Source organism: Diabrotica undecimpunctata, chromosome 2 (assembly GCF_040954645.1).
Source record: "Diabrotica undecimpunctata isolate CICGRU chromosome 2, icDiaUnde3, whole genome shotgun sequence".
In the NCBI taxonomy this organism is placed as follows: domain Eukaryota; kingdom Metazoa; phylum Arthropoda; class Insecta; order Coleoptera; family Chrysomelidae; genus Diabrotica; species Diabrotica undecimpunctata.
The window spans coordinates 144,630,006-144,651,806 of NC_092804.1; the positions used below are offsets into that span (position 1 = coordinate 144,630,006).

The window sequence follows — 21,801 nt, forward strand, 5'->3', positions numbered from 1 at the left end:
GGTCAAATGAACCAGATGATATCCCAGCGGAAGTGTGGACAGCTTAAGTAGACATGAACAGGTTGACTAACAGGTTTGTTTAAGTGAATTATGGAAGTGGGACCTATGTCAGACGATTGGAGGAGCAATATATTGGTACTGGTTTCAAAAAACAAAGGAGACAGTCAACACACGACCTACAGGGCTATAGTCACACCATGAAAATATGGGAAAGAGTAATTGGTAGACGGATACGCGAAGAAACCGAAATACTTGAAAATGTTTGGTTTCATGCAAGCCAGATCAACAGCAGATACAATTTTCATTTAAGGCAGCTGATAGAAAAATACAGGAATAAAGAAACAGACGCTCATATGATATTCAGTGATCATGAGAAATCATATGATAGAGTCCTCGAGAGTCTGTGGCCACTAGAAAATTATTTCTTATTTTTCCTGGTATGCGAAGATTGTGGGAGATTTGTATGAGGAAGTAACACCTAGTGTTATGACATGTGTGGTAGAGGTAACAGCGGCGAAATTATAAGGTGGTATTTCCTGGTGCTTGATGTATGCTGACGATAAACTGGAACAGTGGAGACACGCTCTCTCAAGAAAAAAAGTTTAAAACTTAGTAAGATAAAAACAAAGTATTTGAAACGTTCACTTAATTAAAGTGATATCTTTAAGATCGGTCTTGCATGCGGAGTAATGGGAAAACAGATGGAGATTCGTGCAATAGAATTAGGTTGGGATGTATGTAATGGAAAGAAGCAAGTGGTTTGTTGTATGGCAAAAAGACTCCAATGAAGTTGAAGAGAGGATTCTATAAAACTGTCCTAAGACCGTCTATGAACTGAATGTTGGGTAGGTAGTTAAAAATAAGGAGGAACAAGAAATTCATGCGTCGGAAATGGTAATACTTATATGTATGAGTGGCACCAATTGATGCCAAAATTATGGAGCCTATGTTAAGATGATTCGGGCATGTTTAATGTCGAGATACTAATCACCCAATATGAATATTTGCTGATTTACAAGTTTTGAATGTAACTGTATTCAAAATTTAAATTAGTGTTAGCCATTTCCTGTGATTAGAATCATTTATTAAGGGCAACCTTTATGATTTAGTGTTATCTCTTACTAGTGTCTGTTCGTGAAATAAAAATTGTCCTAAATCAATTTATTTTTTTTTTATCAATGCCAACGTAATTTTTATTTGTGAATATTTAAGTTATACTATAAAATGAATTTATTACAAAAGCTTTAATAAGAATAGGGACGTTTGATGTCACGCAAAAATTATTATTAAAAGCATCTTAATAAAATTGTAGTAAATATTATCTTTTAGTATTTAAAATATACTGATAAGATGCTTTTATTGCAAAAGCTTTAACATGCTCTTTACATCACGAGTTTTTGCTCGTGATGGAAACATTACTGGACCGATTATATTTAATTTTATTAAACTCTACTAATGAAGCAATAAATATTATCCTTGAATATTGAATATATTATTTTTAAAACATATCTCTAATTCGTCCCTTGGTCGCTATAATTGAACATTGATCTGTCATAATAATATGCCCGTAATAATAATAATATATAATATAATATAATAAGGATGCAATGGAGAATGGAAAGTACCCAGACGATACCTCTATCACTCTACTCTACCACTGGAGTCATCCCGAAGAACCTCCTAGAAAACATAAAAAAGCTGGGTCTAAATGAACATTTATATAAGATCATGCAGAAAGTTGTGCTACTTTCGACGTCCAGATGCGTGCGAAAATTTTTGGGAGATACACCGACGTACCAAGTCACCTAGGACTCGATAACATGGAAAGAGTCCCACCAGAGCTCAATCCTTTTGATACCGTAGGTATCTGGGATGAGGGAGGTATCTCCCCTTAGAGGGAGTGTGAGCCGTATGGCTAAATATATATTAGAATTGTTACGTGCCGAAATAGACATAAAAGTATTGGTATACTTCGCAGACCTTAAACAGATAATGTATTGTAGCCAATGTATTACGGTAATTTTATAATATATTACGGCAAGAAATTGAATGACAGTTGCTATTATCTATACTAAATCTTACGTTGTTTCATACATATTTGATTATCTTGTCAATATATTTTTTAAGACTTGCATCATACAAAACACTGTAAAAAATGAGAATCTTTTGTTGTAATTTTTCAAAAAACTATTATTCATTAAATAAAGTATATTTCATATTTTCGATACCATTCTTTTGGAGCCTTATAAATATATTGGTTATCTTCTAACATCTCTACGATTTCAAGTGTAAGTTTTGAATCAGTCAAGCCATTGATAATTTGGGTCTGAAAGTCTCTGTGAAATTATCGATTTTTTTTTAATGCTTGCATCCAAGTTATTTAAATGTCTTAATTTGGTTTCTCAATAGATTATGGGTTTTGTCAATGGTGGGACTAACTGTTTACTTAAAACATAATATGTCTAACAAGTCTTGTAATGCCTTTCGATCTTCTGAGAAATATATTTATTACACTTGTCTTCCGAAAACCGTGTTCTTCTTTTAGAATGCTTCTATATTTTTTGTGTTGTGAATAATTTTGGAGTACATTTTATATAATAACTAGCTGACCCGGCGAAGCGAAGCCAGAGGAAGCTTAGAAATTGCGACATGCTTGTATCGCTATTTAAAAAACCTCCCTGCGAGAGTCACAGAAGTATCATTGTTTTCCGATACTTATGGGGAAAAAAAGGAATCAGTTTGTCATCGCAATGCTGTATTATTTTGTTCATGTGTTATCAGGCTATAATATTACTGTTCTCGAGCAGAAGTTTCTAGAGTCAGGACATACGATGATGGAATGCGACAGTATGCATAGCGCCATCGAGAGGGAAAAGAGGTATGTAGCAGTACACACGCTTCATGACTGGAAAAATATTTTGTCAAAGCTAGGTCTAAACGAGGCACAAAAAAAGAAGGACCTTTATGTAATCCATGAGCTACAATATTCGGATTTTATTAACTGGAAACTACTAGCGGAAAGATATGTTACAAAACACAAAACTAAATAAATCTGGTGAAAAAGTTAGGTGGTTGCAAATAAAATGTTTCAGAATGCAGACGGAATATCCAGGAATCATCAAATATGACCACTCTAAGTATTTATGGGCGAGGAAGACCTCCAACACAAGCTTCCCTATCACTTCCCTAGCAAAATTGAATGATTTACAAAAATTATGCATTACCGACGTTATCCCTTCGGAGTTCCATGCTTGGTATTCGTCTTTGCCAACCTCCAAATCAGTTATTGACAGAAATACTGAGCCCAGTATTTATAGCAATAGTGAACCAGAGGGAAGCGAAGACGAACGGCGGATCTAAACTGATTGAATTTTTGTTTTCATTTCTATAAATATGTTTATTTTAGTGAGTTACTTTAATTTAAGTAATAAATAATGTTCATAATGTTTTTAACTAATTCACCAAATTTACCTTTTACCAACCTGCATTAAATATTGTTTTTGACCAACTAACATTGATTTCAAATAACATAGTGTATTCACATCTCAAAGCATTACTAGACTTGTACAATTGCATCGGTAATTTCCTTAACATTTATAAGGATGAATTTTAGACAACAATTATGTACAACTAGAACTACGTTCGTTTTCTCAGATCTGTTATTTTGGATTTAGTGACTTTTGCCGCGACGTTGTCGATATTAAATAAGTTTCAGTGTCAAACTAAACCCCATCTGTTATAGTACACTTTAATGTCTCGGCTAGACTGTTCTCCAGAGCCTTCGTATATGATCCAAATAAAATTGCTCAAATAAAACTCATGCTTAGAAATCAAGTTTTTTATTTTAAAATAAAACGTAATTAAACGTAATACCAATATCTTGTGTACTTAGGAAGTCCAGCAACAACATCCTCCTCGAAACCTACTTCATTTTGTCCTCGAAGTATTTTAAACAATCCCTTGTCTCCCCAATCTTCATTCCATGAATTAGCAACCAACCAATAAGGAACTCCATTCTCTTCTCCCCAACCTAAAATTCTGACAGCATGCCCTCCTAAATATTCTCCAGCGACGTGTTGATAAACACCTAAAATAAATTTATTTCATACATTAATTTATTAATATATAGTACAATAACCATATATTGAAGATATTGCGCAAGTGGACAAAATGAAATACTTAGGAGTCTTGATTACGAAAGATCTGAATCCGAAATCAAGTGCAGCCTTTTTGAAGATGAGGAAATTTCTGAGTAACCAAAGACTCAATCTGCAAATCCGATATCGGATGGTAAAATGTTATATCCACTCTATTCTTCTTTATGGTGTCGAAGCCTGGACTGTTAATGTTGACGTAATGAGAAAACTGGAAGCTTTTGAGATGTGGCTTTTTAGGAGAATTTTGAAGATACCATGGACCGATCATATTACGAGCGAAATGGTGTTGCACAGAATGGGAAGAGACAGATAACTTTTGACCACCATTAAACGGCGAAAGACAGTATATTTGGGGCACATGCTTAGAAATGATAAGTACGAGTTGTTGCAGCTGATTATGAAGGGTAAAATCGAAGGAAAAAGGGGTCCTGGTAGACGACATATATCCTGACCGAAAAACATTCGACTGGACCGGGTTAAACACACAGACGCTCTTAAGAAAAGCAGAAGATAGAGACGAATTTGCAATGGTTATAGCCACCTTCATTAGTGGAGACGGCACTAGAAGAAGAAGAAGTACAATAACCTAGCAATAATTGAGTTCCTATTTTTTTTTATTTATATAAAATTTATGAGTCGTGCACTGGTTCAGTTTCAAATACCTGGGTGCCAGCAGTTCAATCGAATAAAAAATCAAGGCAAGTATGCCAGCCAGGAATAGGTGATTCTTCGAACTAAGTAAAATATTTAAAGTGCGGTTACTAAATGGTTTACAAAGTGATGGTAAGATTTGCGCACTCTATGGGGCAGAAATATACAAGAAAGAGCGAAAATCAACTGCGATGAGAAAGAACCATTTGAATATAGGTATATGGAGTTGTTCATAAACAAGAAGTGTGACGAATTAGAAGTTACAACGAATTAATTATGATTTATGGAGAATCTAACCTGGTAGCGCAGATCGGACTAGTCAGGCTAAGATAGACAGGTCACGTGGAAAGAATAAACTCTACCGAGAGACTCCAAGAGGCAGACATCATCGAAGAAGACTTAAAATCAATCTGCTTTGGAGTCAGGCCCGTGTCCACCTTGGACGGTAGTGCCGTGGAGCAGTATTTTTTAATAGAAAATAGTTTTTAATTTTAAGACCGAAATATTTTTTTATTTAAAAAAAAATTATTTCTATTTCATTAATGCAATGTTTCTATACTGATAACAAACATCAAGATTCAAACAGACGCGATATTTAATCTATTTTCTATTAATTAATCTATTTTATATTAATTGCGTTTCCGAGATAATTACGGCGTTCCATATATAAAACTCTGTATACTGGATTATGGAATTACATATTAAGAAATGCTTCAAAATTGTATTAATATCATTCCAAATTAAGAATACAAACGTAAGTGCCTCAAAATACGCATTCGCAGCTATCATGATTTGCTTGATGCAATTGCAGTTATAGTAACAGAATTACACAATTTAAAGTTTTACAATGAGTGATCTCAAACGAAAGGTTGGATGAAAATCGTCTACAGCAGCAGAGGGATAAGTAGAGTATTCACTTGCAAATGAACTGGAATGTTGCAAACAATATTTCAGCCTGAAAAAAAGGTTATGTACATATACCAAGTGTTGTCCAACACGCAATTTTGTGTCGCACGCGATAAATACTAGTTTTTGCACTTGTTCCATAACTATTAATACCTACCACTTTTGTAACTCACGAAGTCGCTGTACACATCAAAAGCCGCTTCAACCGGACCATACGTCAATATTTCCTTTTGAGTATCAGCAACTGAATAGAAGGAACGCACTGAACCTAAAGCATAAGTTAACTCGGACATAAAATCGATTGTGGAATCGTCACATGTATCTCTGCAAGAAGGTGTGTCGTAGTCCAAAGTGCTGCATTGTACTTTAGTACCATTTGAATGGTGTTCACATGGCTGAAGCGAATAAGTTTGACAACCCTAAAACAATATATTTTTAGCGATATATTATAACTTTATGTAAGTTTCCTGGTTTTAATTAATGGTGAATTGTCATTTTTAATGAACCCTTTACTTTCACTATTATACAGTGCTAGTCAAAAGTCCGTTCCCCCCTCCTTGTATCTTTTGAACAGTTATACTTATAATAGTGAAATTTGGAGGGAGGTAATAAACAGACGTAGACTTCTTAACTAGTCATAACAAGTGACGTAATACTGACAGATGACGTTACAGCGCCACTGTGACATAATTTTAAATAGGAGCTTATGGTAAGTGATACCTCGTTTGAAAGATATTGAAAATACCCATTCAGCCATACTAATTTTATTTGAGTTTAAGCTCATTTTGATGAATAAATTAAATAAATACTAAAATTGTATTTTACGTCAACGTCAACTTTTTTGACAATTAACCAGAGGCGTACCTTAGAATATTTATTAATTAAATGCGAAACTACAATTATTTTAATATACCTATTCAATCATACTAATTTTGTTTAGTTAATATTTAGTTTCACTGTTCCTGCTTAGTTTAGTCACTTCAAGTAGTTTAGTCAAGTTGTTTTTAGTTAGTTGTTCTTAGTTAATATTTAGTTTAATTATTGTTTAACGAGACGTTTAAATTTTTACAAAGGCAGGATGGTACTTACTGTAGCTCACAAAGTAGCAGCTGTGTTAATAATTGGTGAATGTGGAAATAATTTCCATGCAACGGAACGTCTTTTTAATGAGAGGTACCCCGATCGCCCTACATCATGACCTTATTTGAGGAAGCTTCTTCGGAAGTTTAAACAAACATATAGTGTTCAAGATGTCAAACGATCTAGTCGACCAACAATTAGTGATGACAAAAAAATTGACATAATTTCAGAATTAGTAGTGAACCCTACTTCTTTCACAGACCAAGTTGCATCTATCTACGGTATCAGTTAAAAGACATTACACCGAGTGTTGGCTGAAAACAAATTTCATCCATACAAATTAAAAATTGTGCACCAACTTTCAGAGCTATGAACTTTGAACTATTCAGAGCAGCAGCATATAAGATCAGAATAGCCATGATGATTGCCAACCTCCGTCGCGGAGATGGCACGTGAAGAAGAAGACCAACTTTCAGATGATGACCTAGAAGACTAGAATTTTGTGAAAATATGTCCAATAAAATTAACCAACAGCTCGATTACATAAAAACAATTTGTTTTATTGTCAAAAGGTCTTTTTCTCTCAATGGAAATGTTAACACACATAATGTAAGGTATTGGAGTGACACAAATCCTCACGTCTTACATGAAACACATACTAAATTTTGAAAAAAATAAATGTTTGGGCAGGAATTTTGGGAAACTACATAGTTGGGCCTGTTTTTCACAATACTAACTTAACCAGTGAAGTGTATCTGGAGATGTTCCAAAATGCAATTGAACCTTTAATGCTCGAAATTCTGGAGGAGAATCCCGATGAATTCGGCAACTTGGAAATAACGTTTCAACAAGATGGTGCTCCTGCACACCATTATGGTCCAGTAAGACGTTACCTAGATGAGGAATATCGTGGTAGATGGATTGGACGACGAGGTACGATAAAATGGCCAACTCGGTCACCGGACATCACACAATTAGATCTTTTTCTGTAAAAAAATTATTTAAAAATCCTGTATAAAGTCCTTTTTAATTATATACCTTTTATAAAGGATTTTTAAATAAATTTTTAGTTTAGAAATAGGATGCATTACTGTCAGAAAGTAGATGGAGCACATTTTGAACACTTGCTATAAGAACTCGTTGCTAAATATTTATTAATACCTTTCAAACAAGGTACCACTTGTCATAAGGTTCTATTTAAAATTATCTGTCACAGTGGCGCTGTAACGTTATCTGTCACTATTACGTGACCTGTTATGACTAGTTGCGAAGCCTACGTCTGTTTATTACCTCCCTCCAAATTTCACTATTATAGCAATAACCGTTCAAAAGATACGAGGGGGTAACGGACTTTTGACTAGCACTCTATAATTTACACTACATGATAGTTATACTATTGAAAATTAAAACAAATCTTTTAGTTCAGTAATAAACCAGAGTTCAGTTATCACTTTTAGAAAAGTCTGTCCTTGAAAATGTGTTTCATATAAACTTTTATTTCTGCATCAACAGTTAATACTTTTGGTATCCTTCCAAATGCGTGAAGTCCTTGCGAATAAACATTTAATGAACGGTTTCGCACACAACCAATATCATTACAAGACCATCACCAATATAAATACTGGACTGTGGCTGTTGTTTTATTATTTTTTTCTTTTTTGGTTTTTGTGTTTTTGCTTTGGCCTTTTATATATTTCTCGAAAAAAACTTTATTTTCTTTATCAGATCACGAAATTTTTCTTTCTTTGTTAATAGTTTCTCTTAATAATTAGGTTTCACGTGGTACTGTTAAATCTTCTTTAAGTTCACATATCCAACTATGTAATGTGCGTATACGAACGAATCTACAGTTTCTGTTTCGATCAACTAAGACATGCGATGTATGTACATTGGTATATTGGTATTGGTATATTCGATATAAAGGTAATCAATTCGGTGGCGGTGCGTGGTAAGTTGTCTATGAACTACATTAAAACTAAAAGAACGCAACATTTAAAAATCTGTAAAATGTCAAACATTATATTTCATCGTTTTCCTTCATTTTATAATTTTATAATCAAATATTTATTATATTCATTTTATAATCAACTTATCGCATACTGAAGTGAATGAATTTTCGGCACAACAGAGAATTTGAATACTGTTGTTGCGTTCTTTTAGCTTTAATGTAGTACATAGACAACTCACAACGCACCGCCACCCAGTCTAAACAGAGCGAACACTTTTTGGTTTTTGCTTATGGTGTGACGTTCAACTACCAAACACTTATAATTTTCCCATCTTAACTAATAAGGCATAATAGTTAAGTACTAATATTCACAACCATTCATAAATATTAATGAACCGCGAAAAAAATTTTTTGGTTTAGTGTTAATCAGTTGAGCCATGAGCAAATTTGAAACTTGAGAGTGGCAAATAATTGATTACAAAGTTTCAAATGAATCTGCCTTTCCCAATCAATTTTCAATTTGGTTTCACTAGATTTGAATTGACACTTTACATAACTTCTGCTACTAGTCATGAATTGGTGGAAATTTAATTTTAATATTAACTAGTAAGGCGGTTGGCCTTGTTGATCGGACCTCCTGCTGCCAGAACTGCCATACTATTGTGTATCGACAATTTATTTTCTGTATTGAAATTAATGATAAAAAAATTTACCTGATTGCTGCCATAAAGACCTCCTGTAGGAATTCCTTCACGTTCCCAAAAAATCCATGCCATATCTGGGTATCCTCCTTCGCATCCATATCCACAGGCATAGCAGCAAGACATTAAATTTTCAGCAGAAACAGGTACTTTGAGCTTTCCCTCGGATACTATGCATCGTCTGTCACTCATTGCAGAAGCTGCGGCGACGGCCTAAAAACGAATCTCTTTAAATTTAGCATTGTATATATATACACCGGTATTTAGGCGTCACGCCCTTTTGGTAGGGATCTATGGAGTATCATTGAGCCGCAAGACCTTATCTCTTGCCGTTCTGCTCCACCATAGGCCGATCAGACACCAACATATTCCAGTCTAAGCCGCAGATTCATCTAGAATTTTAAACTGCTGCGTTAGCCTTTTCATTTTTCTGTACACAGAGCTGGGGCTCGAACGCACATCCACTGAACCATTCGCAGTGAAGCGAATGATAATCAGCCGCCTAGCCCGCTTGGCTATCTGACCGACCTAAATTTAGCATTGTTCTAATCTAAAACGTTAGGTCATATATAAGTCGTTTATTCAAGTTATATATTTGCATCAAATATATAACTATCATCCCGCATAAAATAATTTCCATTATAAAGTCACTGAACACTGAGGAAAAATGCAGCGTGACATACAATGGAATCAACAGCGACGAATTTGACATACTTACTGGAGTCAGACAGGGATGCGTGCTTTCTCCGTTTCTTTTTAACATAGCAGTAGACTATGTTCTCTCCAAACTAGACTCCGACACAAGAGGGATACAATGGACGTTAACCACAGGTTAATCCGGACTTGGACGTTAAGCGATCTGGAATACACCGATGATATCTGCCTGTTAGGACAAAGGTTCCAAGATATGGCTGATCAATTGGACACACTTTCCACTGAAGCCAATAAAGTAGGTTTGAAATTCAATATTAGTAAAACCAAATCCATGAGAGTAAATGCAAGAAACAACACGCTATTTACTATCAACAACATGCAGATTGAAAATGTGGAAAACTTTATGTATCTTGGAAGTGTCATAACAGAAAGCGGAGGTACAGAGGACGAGTTCAACAAGCATTCAGCATGCACAACCCTGTTTGGAGATCTGGCGAGTATACTACAAGGACAAAGATCCGCATATTCCAGTCAAATGTCATGTCTGCTCTACGGATGTTTATCTGAGTTTATCTGTGAAACCTTACAGATAAACTGCAGGTCTTGGCCTAACATCATCAGAAACGAAGATCTGCTACACCTGATCGAACAAAAAAGGGTAAAACATCAAATAAAGTCCAGAAAGTGGGGTTGGATTGGTCACACACTCAGAAAAAATAATTCCAGTATTGCAGATTGCCCTAGAGTGGAATCCCCAAGGAAGAAGAAAAAGAGGTCGCCCAGTACAAACTTAGAGAAGATCCATCATGGATGAGATAAAAGGTCAAGGAAAGTCTTGGAATGAGGTGAAGGCCTTAGCGCAAAATACAACCCGATGGTGCGTTTTCACTGAAGTTCTATGGTCCACTTAGGAGTCTAACATATATATATATATATATATATATATATATATATATATATATATATATATATATATATATATACATATATATTCTCTTACTTATTTAAATATATTACTTACCCAGCAAGATCCACAAGAAGATTGATCTGCAATAGTACCAATAACATCTGAACACTCTTTCCAGTTTTCCCTTGCATCAAAAGAATCGGGAATTTCTATATTTTCACTGTGTATAATTTCTTTAGCCACTCCTAATTTCCCTTTCTTTGCTCCTAATAAATTTTTGATCTCTTGGATTGAAAGGTTCTCATCAAAGTTCTTTCCAGCAACCCATGTGCTTTGTTTGCTATTGATATAGTTTATAAAGTCATTTGAAAGAGGATTTAAGTTACCTTTATAACTTAATACAACAGGTAGTACTAGTGTAATAATAAAAGCCGCCTTCATTTTTGTGAATCTGTAAAAGATGGAGAGTTATTATATTTATCTTTATATTATACTTGTGAATAAATCTATACGGATGCCATTGGGAACTACTAAAAGAGGAACTGACGATCTGACGTATATTTTTAACGCTAAATATAATACTATATACGTAGCTGAATATTAGCTTCTCTTATCTTTAATGAATATCTTAGTGACAAATGTACAAAACGATGTAATAGCACATGGTATACGATCATTATAATAAAAATATTTGAAAAAAAAAAATAATAAAAGGCATTCTTCTTATATTAGGCCCCTTGGCCGGTTCTTCGCCGATTCGGCCGTTCGCCAGGCCCTGGAAATATTCCTGTCGAATTACCAAAGACAGGAGGGCCTTGTCTATGAAATAGAAAAACATAGCTAATGAAAAATTTCAAAAAACGTCAAAAAAATACAGATTTCCTTCAAGTGGAAAACGGCGCCTGTAATATCGATTTTAGAGAGGGAATAGAAGAGATACCAATTTTTATCGAGGTTTGAGTGTAAATAGTACATTAAGCTGACTGATCAGTTAAGTTATTAATAATAAAATAAGGGTACCTATCGGTCATAAAATTGGAGAGGATCAAAGCGATTTTACACCAGATATATCGTCTGCAGACATATGTGTTCGAGAGATAGCGAGTGGGGAGTTCCAATGCGCTAGAGAGAAACAGATCGAACAACCGGCAAAAGATGTTGTCACTGCTCGTTGCTGACATGTTCAGTCTATGTTAATATATATGTCTATGCTTCAAAGTTGGAAAACGTGGTGTAGTGGAATGGAAATACCTATAAAGAACAGCAATTCGAGTATTTTTTAACTCAGTTTTTCAGAAGATCAAGTATTAGATTAGCCGAGGACTGATATGATTTAGAGTCATCGTGAAAAGGCTATAAAATGAATATAAAAATGGGAATTACAGATAAGTGTGAATAAAACAGAGCACCTATGTAGTAGTAAACAACGACGCTAGTGATGGTTAACGATTACGAAATATAAATAAAGTGGAGAAACTCAAATACCTTGGAGAACAATTTGATAAGAACAAATTAAGAGAAACAGAAATAGAACACACACTTCAACAAAGTAGAAAAAATGTATGAAGTCTTAATTTATTCTGGTAGCATAAAAATATCTCAAATGAAATTAAGAATATTAAATAGAGCTGTGGTGAAATCAGTTTTGAGCTAAGGTTTAGAAGTGTGGAATATTAATATAGATTTAAAAGAAGGTTCTTGACGGTAGAAATGGATTATATAAGAAGAAGCGCAAGAATATCAAGAGAAGAAAGATACTGAAGAAGTAAGAACTCAAATGAAAGCAGTAGATACGGTGGTTGACCGAATAGAAAAATGGTCCTTGGTTTGTACATTTATTAAGATTGCCTGACAAGCCTGTAACAATATTTCATTCGAGACCACCAGGAAGAAGAAAATGAGGTCGATTACGCAAATCATGAAATGAGAATATCAGAAAAGCGATAAATGACCGAAATCCACGAGAAAAGAATGTTTTGGATAGAGAAGGTTGGAGAAGGATGGCGGTAATATAATAAAAACTGTCTTTTTAGAATTGGCAACATTTAGAGTTAATTGTATCTTTTGATTGTTTTTACATGTTAGGATTTTATATGCGTGGTATATTTTCTTTGAGGAAATTAATTGTATAAATGGAAAAATTATATATGGGAAACATGTATTTAGTGCTAATTATAATAGTTTCTATGTAGACATCTGTAGATATGAAGTTTTATTTCTCCAATAAGTTTTGATCAAAATTTATTTAACCAAGAATTTTATTTTGACGCTTAGAAGAGTTTCTTAGAGCTTGACTCAACCTTGACTCATGACTCAGTGGCACTAATTCGTATAGTCGTCGCCAGAGATTAGACCTCTAAAAATCATATGAACAAGCTGAATTCTGCAGTGAACGTCAATTTTGGAACCACAAATAACGTAGGGGGAAAAACGATTTACCCAGAATCTGTACTCCGTAGAAAAAAATATTTCAAATAAAAAATGTCGCTGAGATAATAATGAATAAAAATGTTTATTAGCACTTTTTGTGTAGAATAAACCGTTTACTTAGAAACAACGATTGAAGCGACCGGCGATTTTGAATGTCAGTTACTCGTAAAAGTAAAACAGTAAAAATTCGATATCTTTTGGTTAGAGTGTCCTATCCACTGCGTTTTAAAGCTGAAGAGTGCAGCTTTTGTATGCAGTTTCTATAAATATGTTCAATAAATAAAGGTTGAGCGATTTTTGTCACTTTTTAACATTTCTCGTGAGATCAATAAAATTTATCCCTTTCAGTGACCGTGTCGTAAAGGAATTTTTATTTTTAGGGTTTAGTCTTTCAAACCTTAAATACTAAATTTCGATTTTGAGTTTTGACAAATAAATATGAAGCATGTGAAATATGCCTAAAAACACATTAGTTTTATCTTTCACATTACAAACAATCGCACGTCACTGGAAATGCCTCCATGAAGACGGTGCTGGCTGGAGTTTGTAGCTGAAGTTGTGTACTTTCGAAAAACGTACTTTTGTAATCTTAAAAAAGCAGTTTTAAACATTTTACATTGTTTGTAATGCATCACATTTGTTGCCAAAACTCAAAACCGAAATTACATGCTGTAAGTTTTAACAGAATCTCTAGCAATCGAAATTCTATAGTGACAGGTCAATAAAAGTGATAAATTTTATTGATCTCATGAGAATCGTAAAAAATGGCAAAAATTGGCGTTTATGTATTTAACACCTTTATAACAACTGACTTAATTTGCGTAAAACACAAAAAATGATTACGAAAGCTGCACTATTCACCTTTAAAACACATTTTGAGTTTTGTCGATAGGACATTCTGATCATAAGATATCGAATTTTTCGCACGCGTAACTGACATTCAAAATCGCCGGTCGCTTCAAGCGTTGTTTCTGAGAGAACGGTTCATTCTACATAAAAAGTGCTAATAAACAATTTTGTTCAAAATTATTTTAGCAACATTTTTTATTTGAAACATTTTTTTCTACATAGTAAAGATTCTTGGTAATTCGATCTTTTCCGTTATCCCCAACCTACGAGGGGGGCTTTTAGGGAGAAGCTCCAGGGGTAAAAGTGGTAAACTTTTTTGTATATTTTCTGTGGTCCTAAATTTGACATTTTCACCAAAATTCAGATTGTTTGTATAATTTTTAGATGTTCAGAGTAATTTTCTTTGACGATTTTATCATATTAAATTATTATGATGAACCATATAAAAACATTCATCATCAATCATAATCATAAAACGTAAGATAGTCAATTTTTAACTAGTATGTTTAACAATTGTTAAACAGTTTACATGTGGTTTATAAACTTAAATTATAAGGTGCAACTCTTTATTGTCTTGTTATTTTTCACATTGTTTTGATATAAATACTTTTAAATTTTTTTTTCTGCAAGTTATGGTAAAAAGTTAACAAAAATTAAATTCTGAAAATTGGACAGAGTATTCCACTAATTTTGTAGATAAGTATATTATAAATTAGATTTAATTGTGTAAATTAATATTTCCGAATTGTAATATTGGGTAAAAACATGTGAAAATAGTGACAATTAGAGAAATTAAAATACTTGAAAATACTTTAATTCTATAATTAGTACCTAATTAACATATAAATAAATAAATTAAGAAATAGAAAGAAAATTAAAAAAACTTGGGTCTTGTTTATTTTTAAATACTTTTCAAAATATTTTATATTTTTTAAGCCATTTTAAATAAATTGGAAAATTTACTTGACGTTTTTTCTCGAATTTCTATTAATTAAAAAAGTATTTTCATGACGAACAGTACTAATAAACTGTATTATGGCTACTTACCTCTATTCACTGACTTCTAATGTAAAAAAAAATAAGTAAACACCATTTATATATCATATACCAAGTCACGTGTATCAAAAAAATTTTTTAATTCAACCTAAAATATTAGGTCTATTGTGTAAAAATGATCACCTTTGGGATTTCCAGTTTTTGTATTTAAATCTCCTATACATAAAGCGGTAAAATATTTTATCAGACTAATCCTAAACCACTTGAAAGATACTAAATCCCAGACATTATTTGATTTCAATCGCTTGTAATGAAATAGAAGCAAGTTTAATGAAATATAATTAAAAAATATAAACGGCGTCTGAAGAATCTGCAAGAAAAGTGCTAATTAATCTTAGAACTAAGAATCTGTAAGAGGAAGTTATTAGTTATGACACCTAAGACTAATTAAACAAAAAAAGTAAAAATGAAAAAAAGTGAAAATGTTTCCCAAAAGTTATTTTTATATCAAAAATATTTCAAAGCCAATAAAGAAAAATAAAATACTAAAAATATTTCAAAGTTCCTAAAAGAAAAATAAAATATTAGTAAAATTATTCAAAGTTATTTTCGGTCTGAAAATTATTTCAAAGTCCCTTAAAAAGAATAAATATTAGAAAAAAATATCCTAAGTTATTTTACATCCGAAAATATTTCAAAGTCCCTAAAGGTAAAGAAATAATTTGTCAGAAAGTTCCGTTCAGGAGCTTACGGAATCTGAAAGAGAAAAAATAATAATTTACGAAATTATGCTAAGTTAAAATTCCCTGAAAAATACCAAATAAATCAGATAAGAAAACTATTCTAAGTTCGTTTAAGAACTTAGAAAAATCCTGAAAGAAACAACCAGATAATGCAAATTCTTCTAAGTTATTAAATCGGAAATAAATATCTTACCAAAATTCTTCGATAGCCGATAAATACCTGAAAAATATCGTAAGTCGAAAATGCTGAAATAAATACAATTTAAATATAAATTAGACTAAGTCTCGCTAGAAAACTTGAAATAAAAGGATAGCGGTTAGGTGCAATAAAAAGCAGAGTTTCTGGGAACTAAATCAACCAGAAGGTCTCTAATGACAAGAAGGCTGGTTCTGCGGAGCGTTCTTCAGACCAGAACGAATTTTTGGCCGCCGTGCACCTATACTTTTACGAAATTAAGTAGATCAAGTGCTCCATGGCGCTCTGCCATTGGAGCTTGCACGACAGCCAATGCTCAATTTCGGACAATACCATTGGCTACAATTAGGTTGCAATTGGACCAATCGTAAAGCCGGAATCAAAATCCAATCTCTTGCAATACCATTGGCTGCAATTATGGTTGTAATTTGACCAATCGTAAAGCCGGAATTAAGCTATTGGCGACATATGATCGTTCCATTCTACTCCTCTATTTTTTACCCAGTTCTTGATGTTCTCCAACTTGCATCTACGTCGTATATCTGTACTTTTAGCTCTGTCCCTCTGTCCCATAGTATATTACCATCAATTTTTCGTGTTTTCATCTCTGCTGTTTCTGACTTTTGTCCTCTCTGTGTCAGGTCTTGTTTCTGCCGCGTATGTCATTATTGGTATGATGACTTTTTAAATTGTGCCTTTCGTTTATATCCCGATATTTTTATTTCTTCATATTGTTTCATTTAGGATGCGGTTCTGTTATTTATCTGACCTTCCAGCTCCAATTTACATCTTAGTAAATTTGCTGTTGTAACCATGCATTTTGTCTTTTTTGGGGAAATTATCAGGTTAAATTTTCTGGTGGTTATATTAAATTAGTGCATCATACGTTGTAAATTTTAAGTTGTTTGTCTCCCATTTGGTATCCTTTTTTAGTTCTTACTTTTTTTATTATTTTATCCATAATCAGGTTGAACAATAGAAGACTCAGGAAATCTCCCTGTCTTATCCCATTGCCAGCTTCAATAGGGTAGGTTAATTCTACTTTTACTTTTATTGTGTTGTTTTGGTAGATATTTTCGATCGTTTTGATTATTCCTAAGGGTATCTCTCTTGCGTACAGTAAGGGGATAACGTCTTTTAATTTGACCCAGTCAAATGCCTTTATAAGGTCCACGAAACATAGATATGCCGGTTTGCTGTATTCTAATGATTTCTCTTGCACTTGCCTCATTATAAATTATTCAATTTATTTGTAAACACTTTGGTTGTTAATTTTAGTGTTGTGTTTAATAAATTAATTCCTCTGTAATTTTCCGGGTCCGATTTGTCTCTCTTTTTGAAGAAAGGTATTAGGATGCTTGATCTCCATTCTTGAGAAATTCTGTTTTGTTCGAATATTTTTTTGATTAGGTTTAGTAGTTATTTGGTCAGATCTTCTTCTTAAAGTTCCATCTCCTATCGGAGGTTGGATATCATAACGGCTATGGTCACTTTGTTGGCTGCTGCTCTGAGAAGTTGTAGTGAACTACAGTTAAACCATTCTCTAAGGTTCTTCAGCCAGCAGATGCGTCTTCTTCCAATGCTTCTCAGCATAATAATGCATAATAATTCTCAGCAGCTCATATTTTTCTCCTCTGGTTATGTGACCCAAATACTCTAGTTTTCTTCTTTTTATGCTGTTCATAATTTCTAATTCCTTATTTAGACGTCGTAGTACCTCAGCATTGGTAATCCTTTGAACCCACTGAATTTTTATATTCTTCTGTAACACCATATTTCGAACGCTTCTATTTTTCTTATGTGTTGTTTCTTCAATGTCCAAGCTTCCATTCCGTATAGTAAGATAGAAAATATGTAACATCTTAGAGCCCTCAATCTGAGATGCAACTGAAGGTCTCTGTTGGTAAGCATTGTCTTCATTTTCACAAATGCTTGCCTTGCAGTTTCAATTCAGACTTTGATTTCTCTGCTTTGGTCATTTTTGTCATCAACCCAGGTTCCCAGATATTTGTATGTCTCTACTTTTTCTATTTCTATTGGTCTATTGGTCAGATCTGGTCCTCCGTAATAGGATGTCCTCCTACCGAAAGGTATTAGGATGCTTGATCTCCATTCTTGAGGAATTCTGTTTTGTTCGATTATTTTTTTTATTAGGTTTAGTAGTTATTTGGTCAGATCTGGTCCTCCGTAATTTAGGAGTTCGTTCGGTATTCTGTCCTCTCCTGGTGATTTTTTTTTAATTGCTTAATGTTTCTTTTACCTCTTCCTCCCCAATATTCATTTCTTAGTTTGCTGTCACCTCTGGTGTTGGTGCTTTATTATCGTCACCTTAAGCAAATAGAGATCGAAAGTAGTCCGCCCATGTTTTCTTCTGAATGTGTTTCGTTGTTATTAATTCGTTCATCTCTGTTCTTTGTCTTCTGATTATTCTCTATATTTCTCTTTGTGTTCCGTAGAAGTCGTGTTCCATCTGTTTTGGGAAACTTTGCCAGTGTTCCTTTTTTCGGCATTCGTTTCATTTCTGATTCGTTTATAGTGGTGGTATGCCTGTTGTGTTTGTTGTGTTCTGTGTTGTAAACAGGCTTTCTTCTTTTCTTCACATTTTGTCTTCACTTCCTCTCTAACCCATGGTGTTTTTTTATATGTTAGTGTTCGTTACTTTCCTCTCTCCAAGTGATTCTATTGCTGCGTTAATTATATTATTTTTGAGTTTTTTCAGCTTTCATCGATGTTATTGTTTTCTAATATTTTATTCCCAACGATCTTCTCTGATATTCTTTTTCTGTATAAGTATTCCGTGGATTCCGTATTTATTCCTTCGACTTTGATTTTTGTTTGTGTTGGCGCCGCTCTTTTGAGTGGGAAGTATTTCAGGATTATTCTTATTTTACATGATACTAGGCTATGGTCGAGTCATACATCTGCTGAGTTGAGGCATCTTACGTCGATTATTTTCGATTGTATATCTCTGTTGGTTATAACATAATCTATCATAGATCTTTGTTCACGGGTGTTATTAAATGTATATTTTGTTGGTCTTTGTGGTCAAAAAATGTGTTGTTTATTCTTAGTTCGTTATTCGTGCAGAAGTTGATCATCAGTTCTCCATTTTTTAACATTATCATTATGTTTTTGGTTAATACCGGGCATTACTTGATTGTAATTGGTCATAAAACGCTTCCCTTGTTGTTTGAGGCTTTCAATTTCTATGCATATATTGTAATAGTATTGTTGTTTATCAGTCTTGCATTTTCGTTTTATTTCTTAAAAAAGCTTAGAATGAAGTAAAAACTTCTTTTTGTAAAATGGTATAAAATTTTTTATTATTAAAATGTTTTAAAAATTATCTAAAATAAATTATAAATTTTCAGAACGTTTTCGATCTGAAAGAACTTGCCACATGATGAGGTCAGATGACCATTAAATTACGTAATTTGAGTAACTAACATTTTAATTAATAAACTGCAATAATTATTTAGAATTATTATATCTAAAATATGAAGATTAAAAAATGTAAAATACTGCTACGGATCAACATAGGTTTAAACAATTGATAACAAATATAAATAAATCAAGTGGTATTTACATCATTTGAATTTTTTCGATTACTATGTTTAAAAATGTGAATTACCTTACAAGGATTCTAACAGATGTTTTACATTGACTACTTCAAGTTTTTTTTTCTAAAATGAACTACCAGGTGTTTGAAAGAGTAGGTTGATGAAATTGTTATTTTGTTTTTTGTGTTTCTATATATCTTCCCGTTTTTAATATTTTATAGATTTTCTTCAAACTAATGAGTACAGTCGTACCGAGGTTTATATGCCATGACATGAATTGTTTGCTCCTGATGTTTCGTCTACAAAAAAAAAACAGACTTTATCAAATGCGACCCAGTAGCGGATATGGACGTGTTCTTCTATAGTCCTCGGTTTCTCGAGAATTTCGCTGTTTGTAGGTGTCATCCGCCCTCCGGAATGTGTTGATTCAACCAATTCAGTTTTGAAATTTTCGGTAGATCTGTGGATATTTTTTATTTCGTTGTTTAAAACTCCATCCTGTTTGGCTGCTGGGTTATATATATATATATATATATATATATATATATATATATATATATATATATATATATATATATATTCAAACTTTATGTAAAGTGGTCAATAAACGTTCTATCTATATATATATATATATATATATATATATATATATATATATATATATATATATATATATTGCCCATTTGTGTGATTCCCCACAATTTCCCAATGTCTGCGGTTTGATAATACTGAAGCCAGAAGAAGTCCAGATTTAGAAACATTATCACCAATTAAATTTTTTTTTTAAATACATATGGTTATCCGCATTACAAGATTCATACATACGTTACGAAAATGAGCAGCTCCTTACTTTTCGTGATAGGTGCTCATTTAAACAATATATACCTTCAAACCAGGAAAGTACGGGATAAAGATCTCGGCAGCAGGCGACAGTTAAACTTCATATTTGTAAAATTGCCAAATATATAGTGGTAAAACCATAGACCAACGCGAACGCAACCAAGGCAAGCGAGTTGTCTTAGAGATGGCAAATCGAATGGAAGGATCAGAAAGAAATGTGACTACCGACAATTTTTTTACAAAGCTTGATCTTGCTAGAGAACTGGACAAACAAAACTTTGCTTAGAACAATTAAAAAAATATAAATAAGCCAGAACTTCCTCAGCAATTAGTAAATGCACGTAGTAAGGATGTATATTCAACAAAATTTGGTTACTACCATAAAGCTATGTTATCCCCTTACCGCTCGAAAAATTATTGTACATAATATTATTTCCCTGTTAATAAATGTTGTTTAAACATCCGCAAGGGGTGTCTGTCCGACAAATAGTTTTTTCAAAATCTGAGTTTAAAAATTTTGCACGGATATGTTGGTTAGCTAAGCACTTTCATTTAAGTGTGGCGACAAATTTAAAAAACGTTTCCGAAAATTGCCCTGAAGGTTGCCACTGCCACTTGAGCAGTTACAAAGAAATATTAATAATGAATGCATATGGACAAGAAAGGATAAAATTAAGAAAGAGTGTGTTGTGAACTGTCTCCTTTCTACAACATAAGTGACGAACCAGACGTTGGAACTGACTGGGTATGAAGACTTGGATTGAAGAATCCTTCGTCGAAACCTCTAAGTCGAATTGGTAGTAAATAATGTTTGATGCGTTTAAAAGCACTTTATTGTATAAAGTAATTTTGTTACAAAAGTAGCACTTTGTTACAAAACGAATGTAACTAAAATTTAGTTTATTCTTATTTTTCTGCTATGTGCGAAGAGTGTTTTACGTTTATAGTAAGGGTATAAATTGCAAAATGATAGAGATTACACTGTGATGTTGGCGAGAGAATACCCGGATGCTCCAAAACCGCCAAATTCCACGTTTTTAACGGCTGTAACGAGCTTTAACGTTTTGTCATACAGTGGCTTACAATATCAGCAATAAATAATTTTTTGCCATATATTTATGAAGAAAATACATAAGTAAGACAATAAAACTGAAAGATTTACCTTATAAATAAGAATTTCGAA

The 21,801-nt window shown here is 33.2% G+C and overlaps 2 protein-coding genes across 3 annotated transcripts in view; one reads left to right on the forward strand and one right to left on the reverse strand.

The window, feature by feature from the left end:
- Positions 1-21,801, forward strand: part of spn-E (tudor domain containing 9 protein spindle E) — a 117,502-nt gene that overhangs the window by 58,047 nt on the left and 37,654 nt on the right. The gene's annotated exons all lie outside the window — the stretch shown is intronic.
- Positions 3,824-15,462, reverse strand: LOC140434984 (cathepsin B-like). The gene is made up of 5 exons (XM_072523637.1): positions 15,331-15,462; positions 11,119-11,455; positions 9,456-9,656; positions 5,872-6,133; positions 3,824-4,087 (listed from the first exon to the last, which is right to left on the reverse strand). The coding sequence occupies exons 2-5, from the start codon at positions 11,443-11,445 to the stop codon at positions 3,861-3,863; spliced, it is 1,017 nt and encodes a 338-aa protein (XP_072379738.1). The 5' UTR covers positions 11,446-11,455; positions 15,331-15,462; the 3' UTR covers positions 3,824-3,860.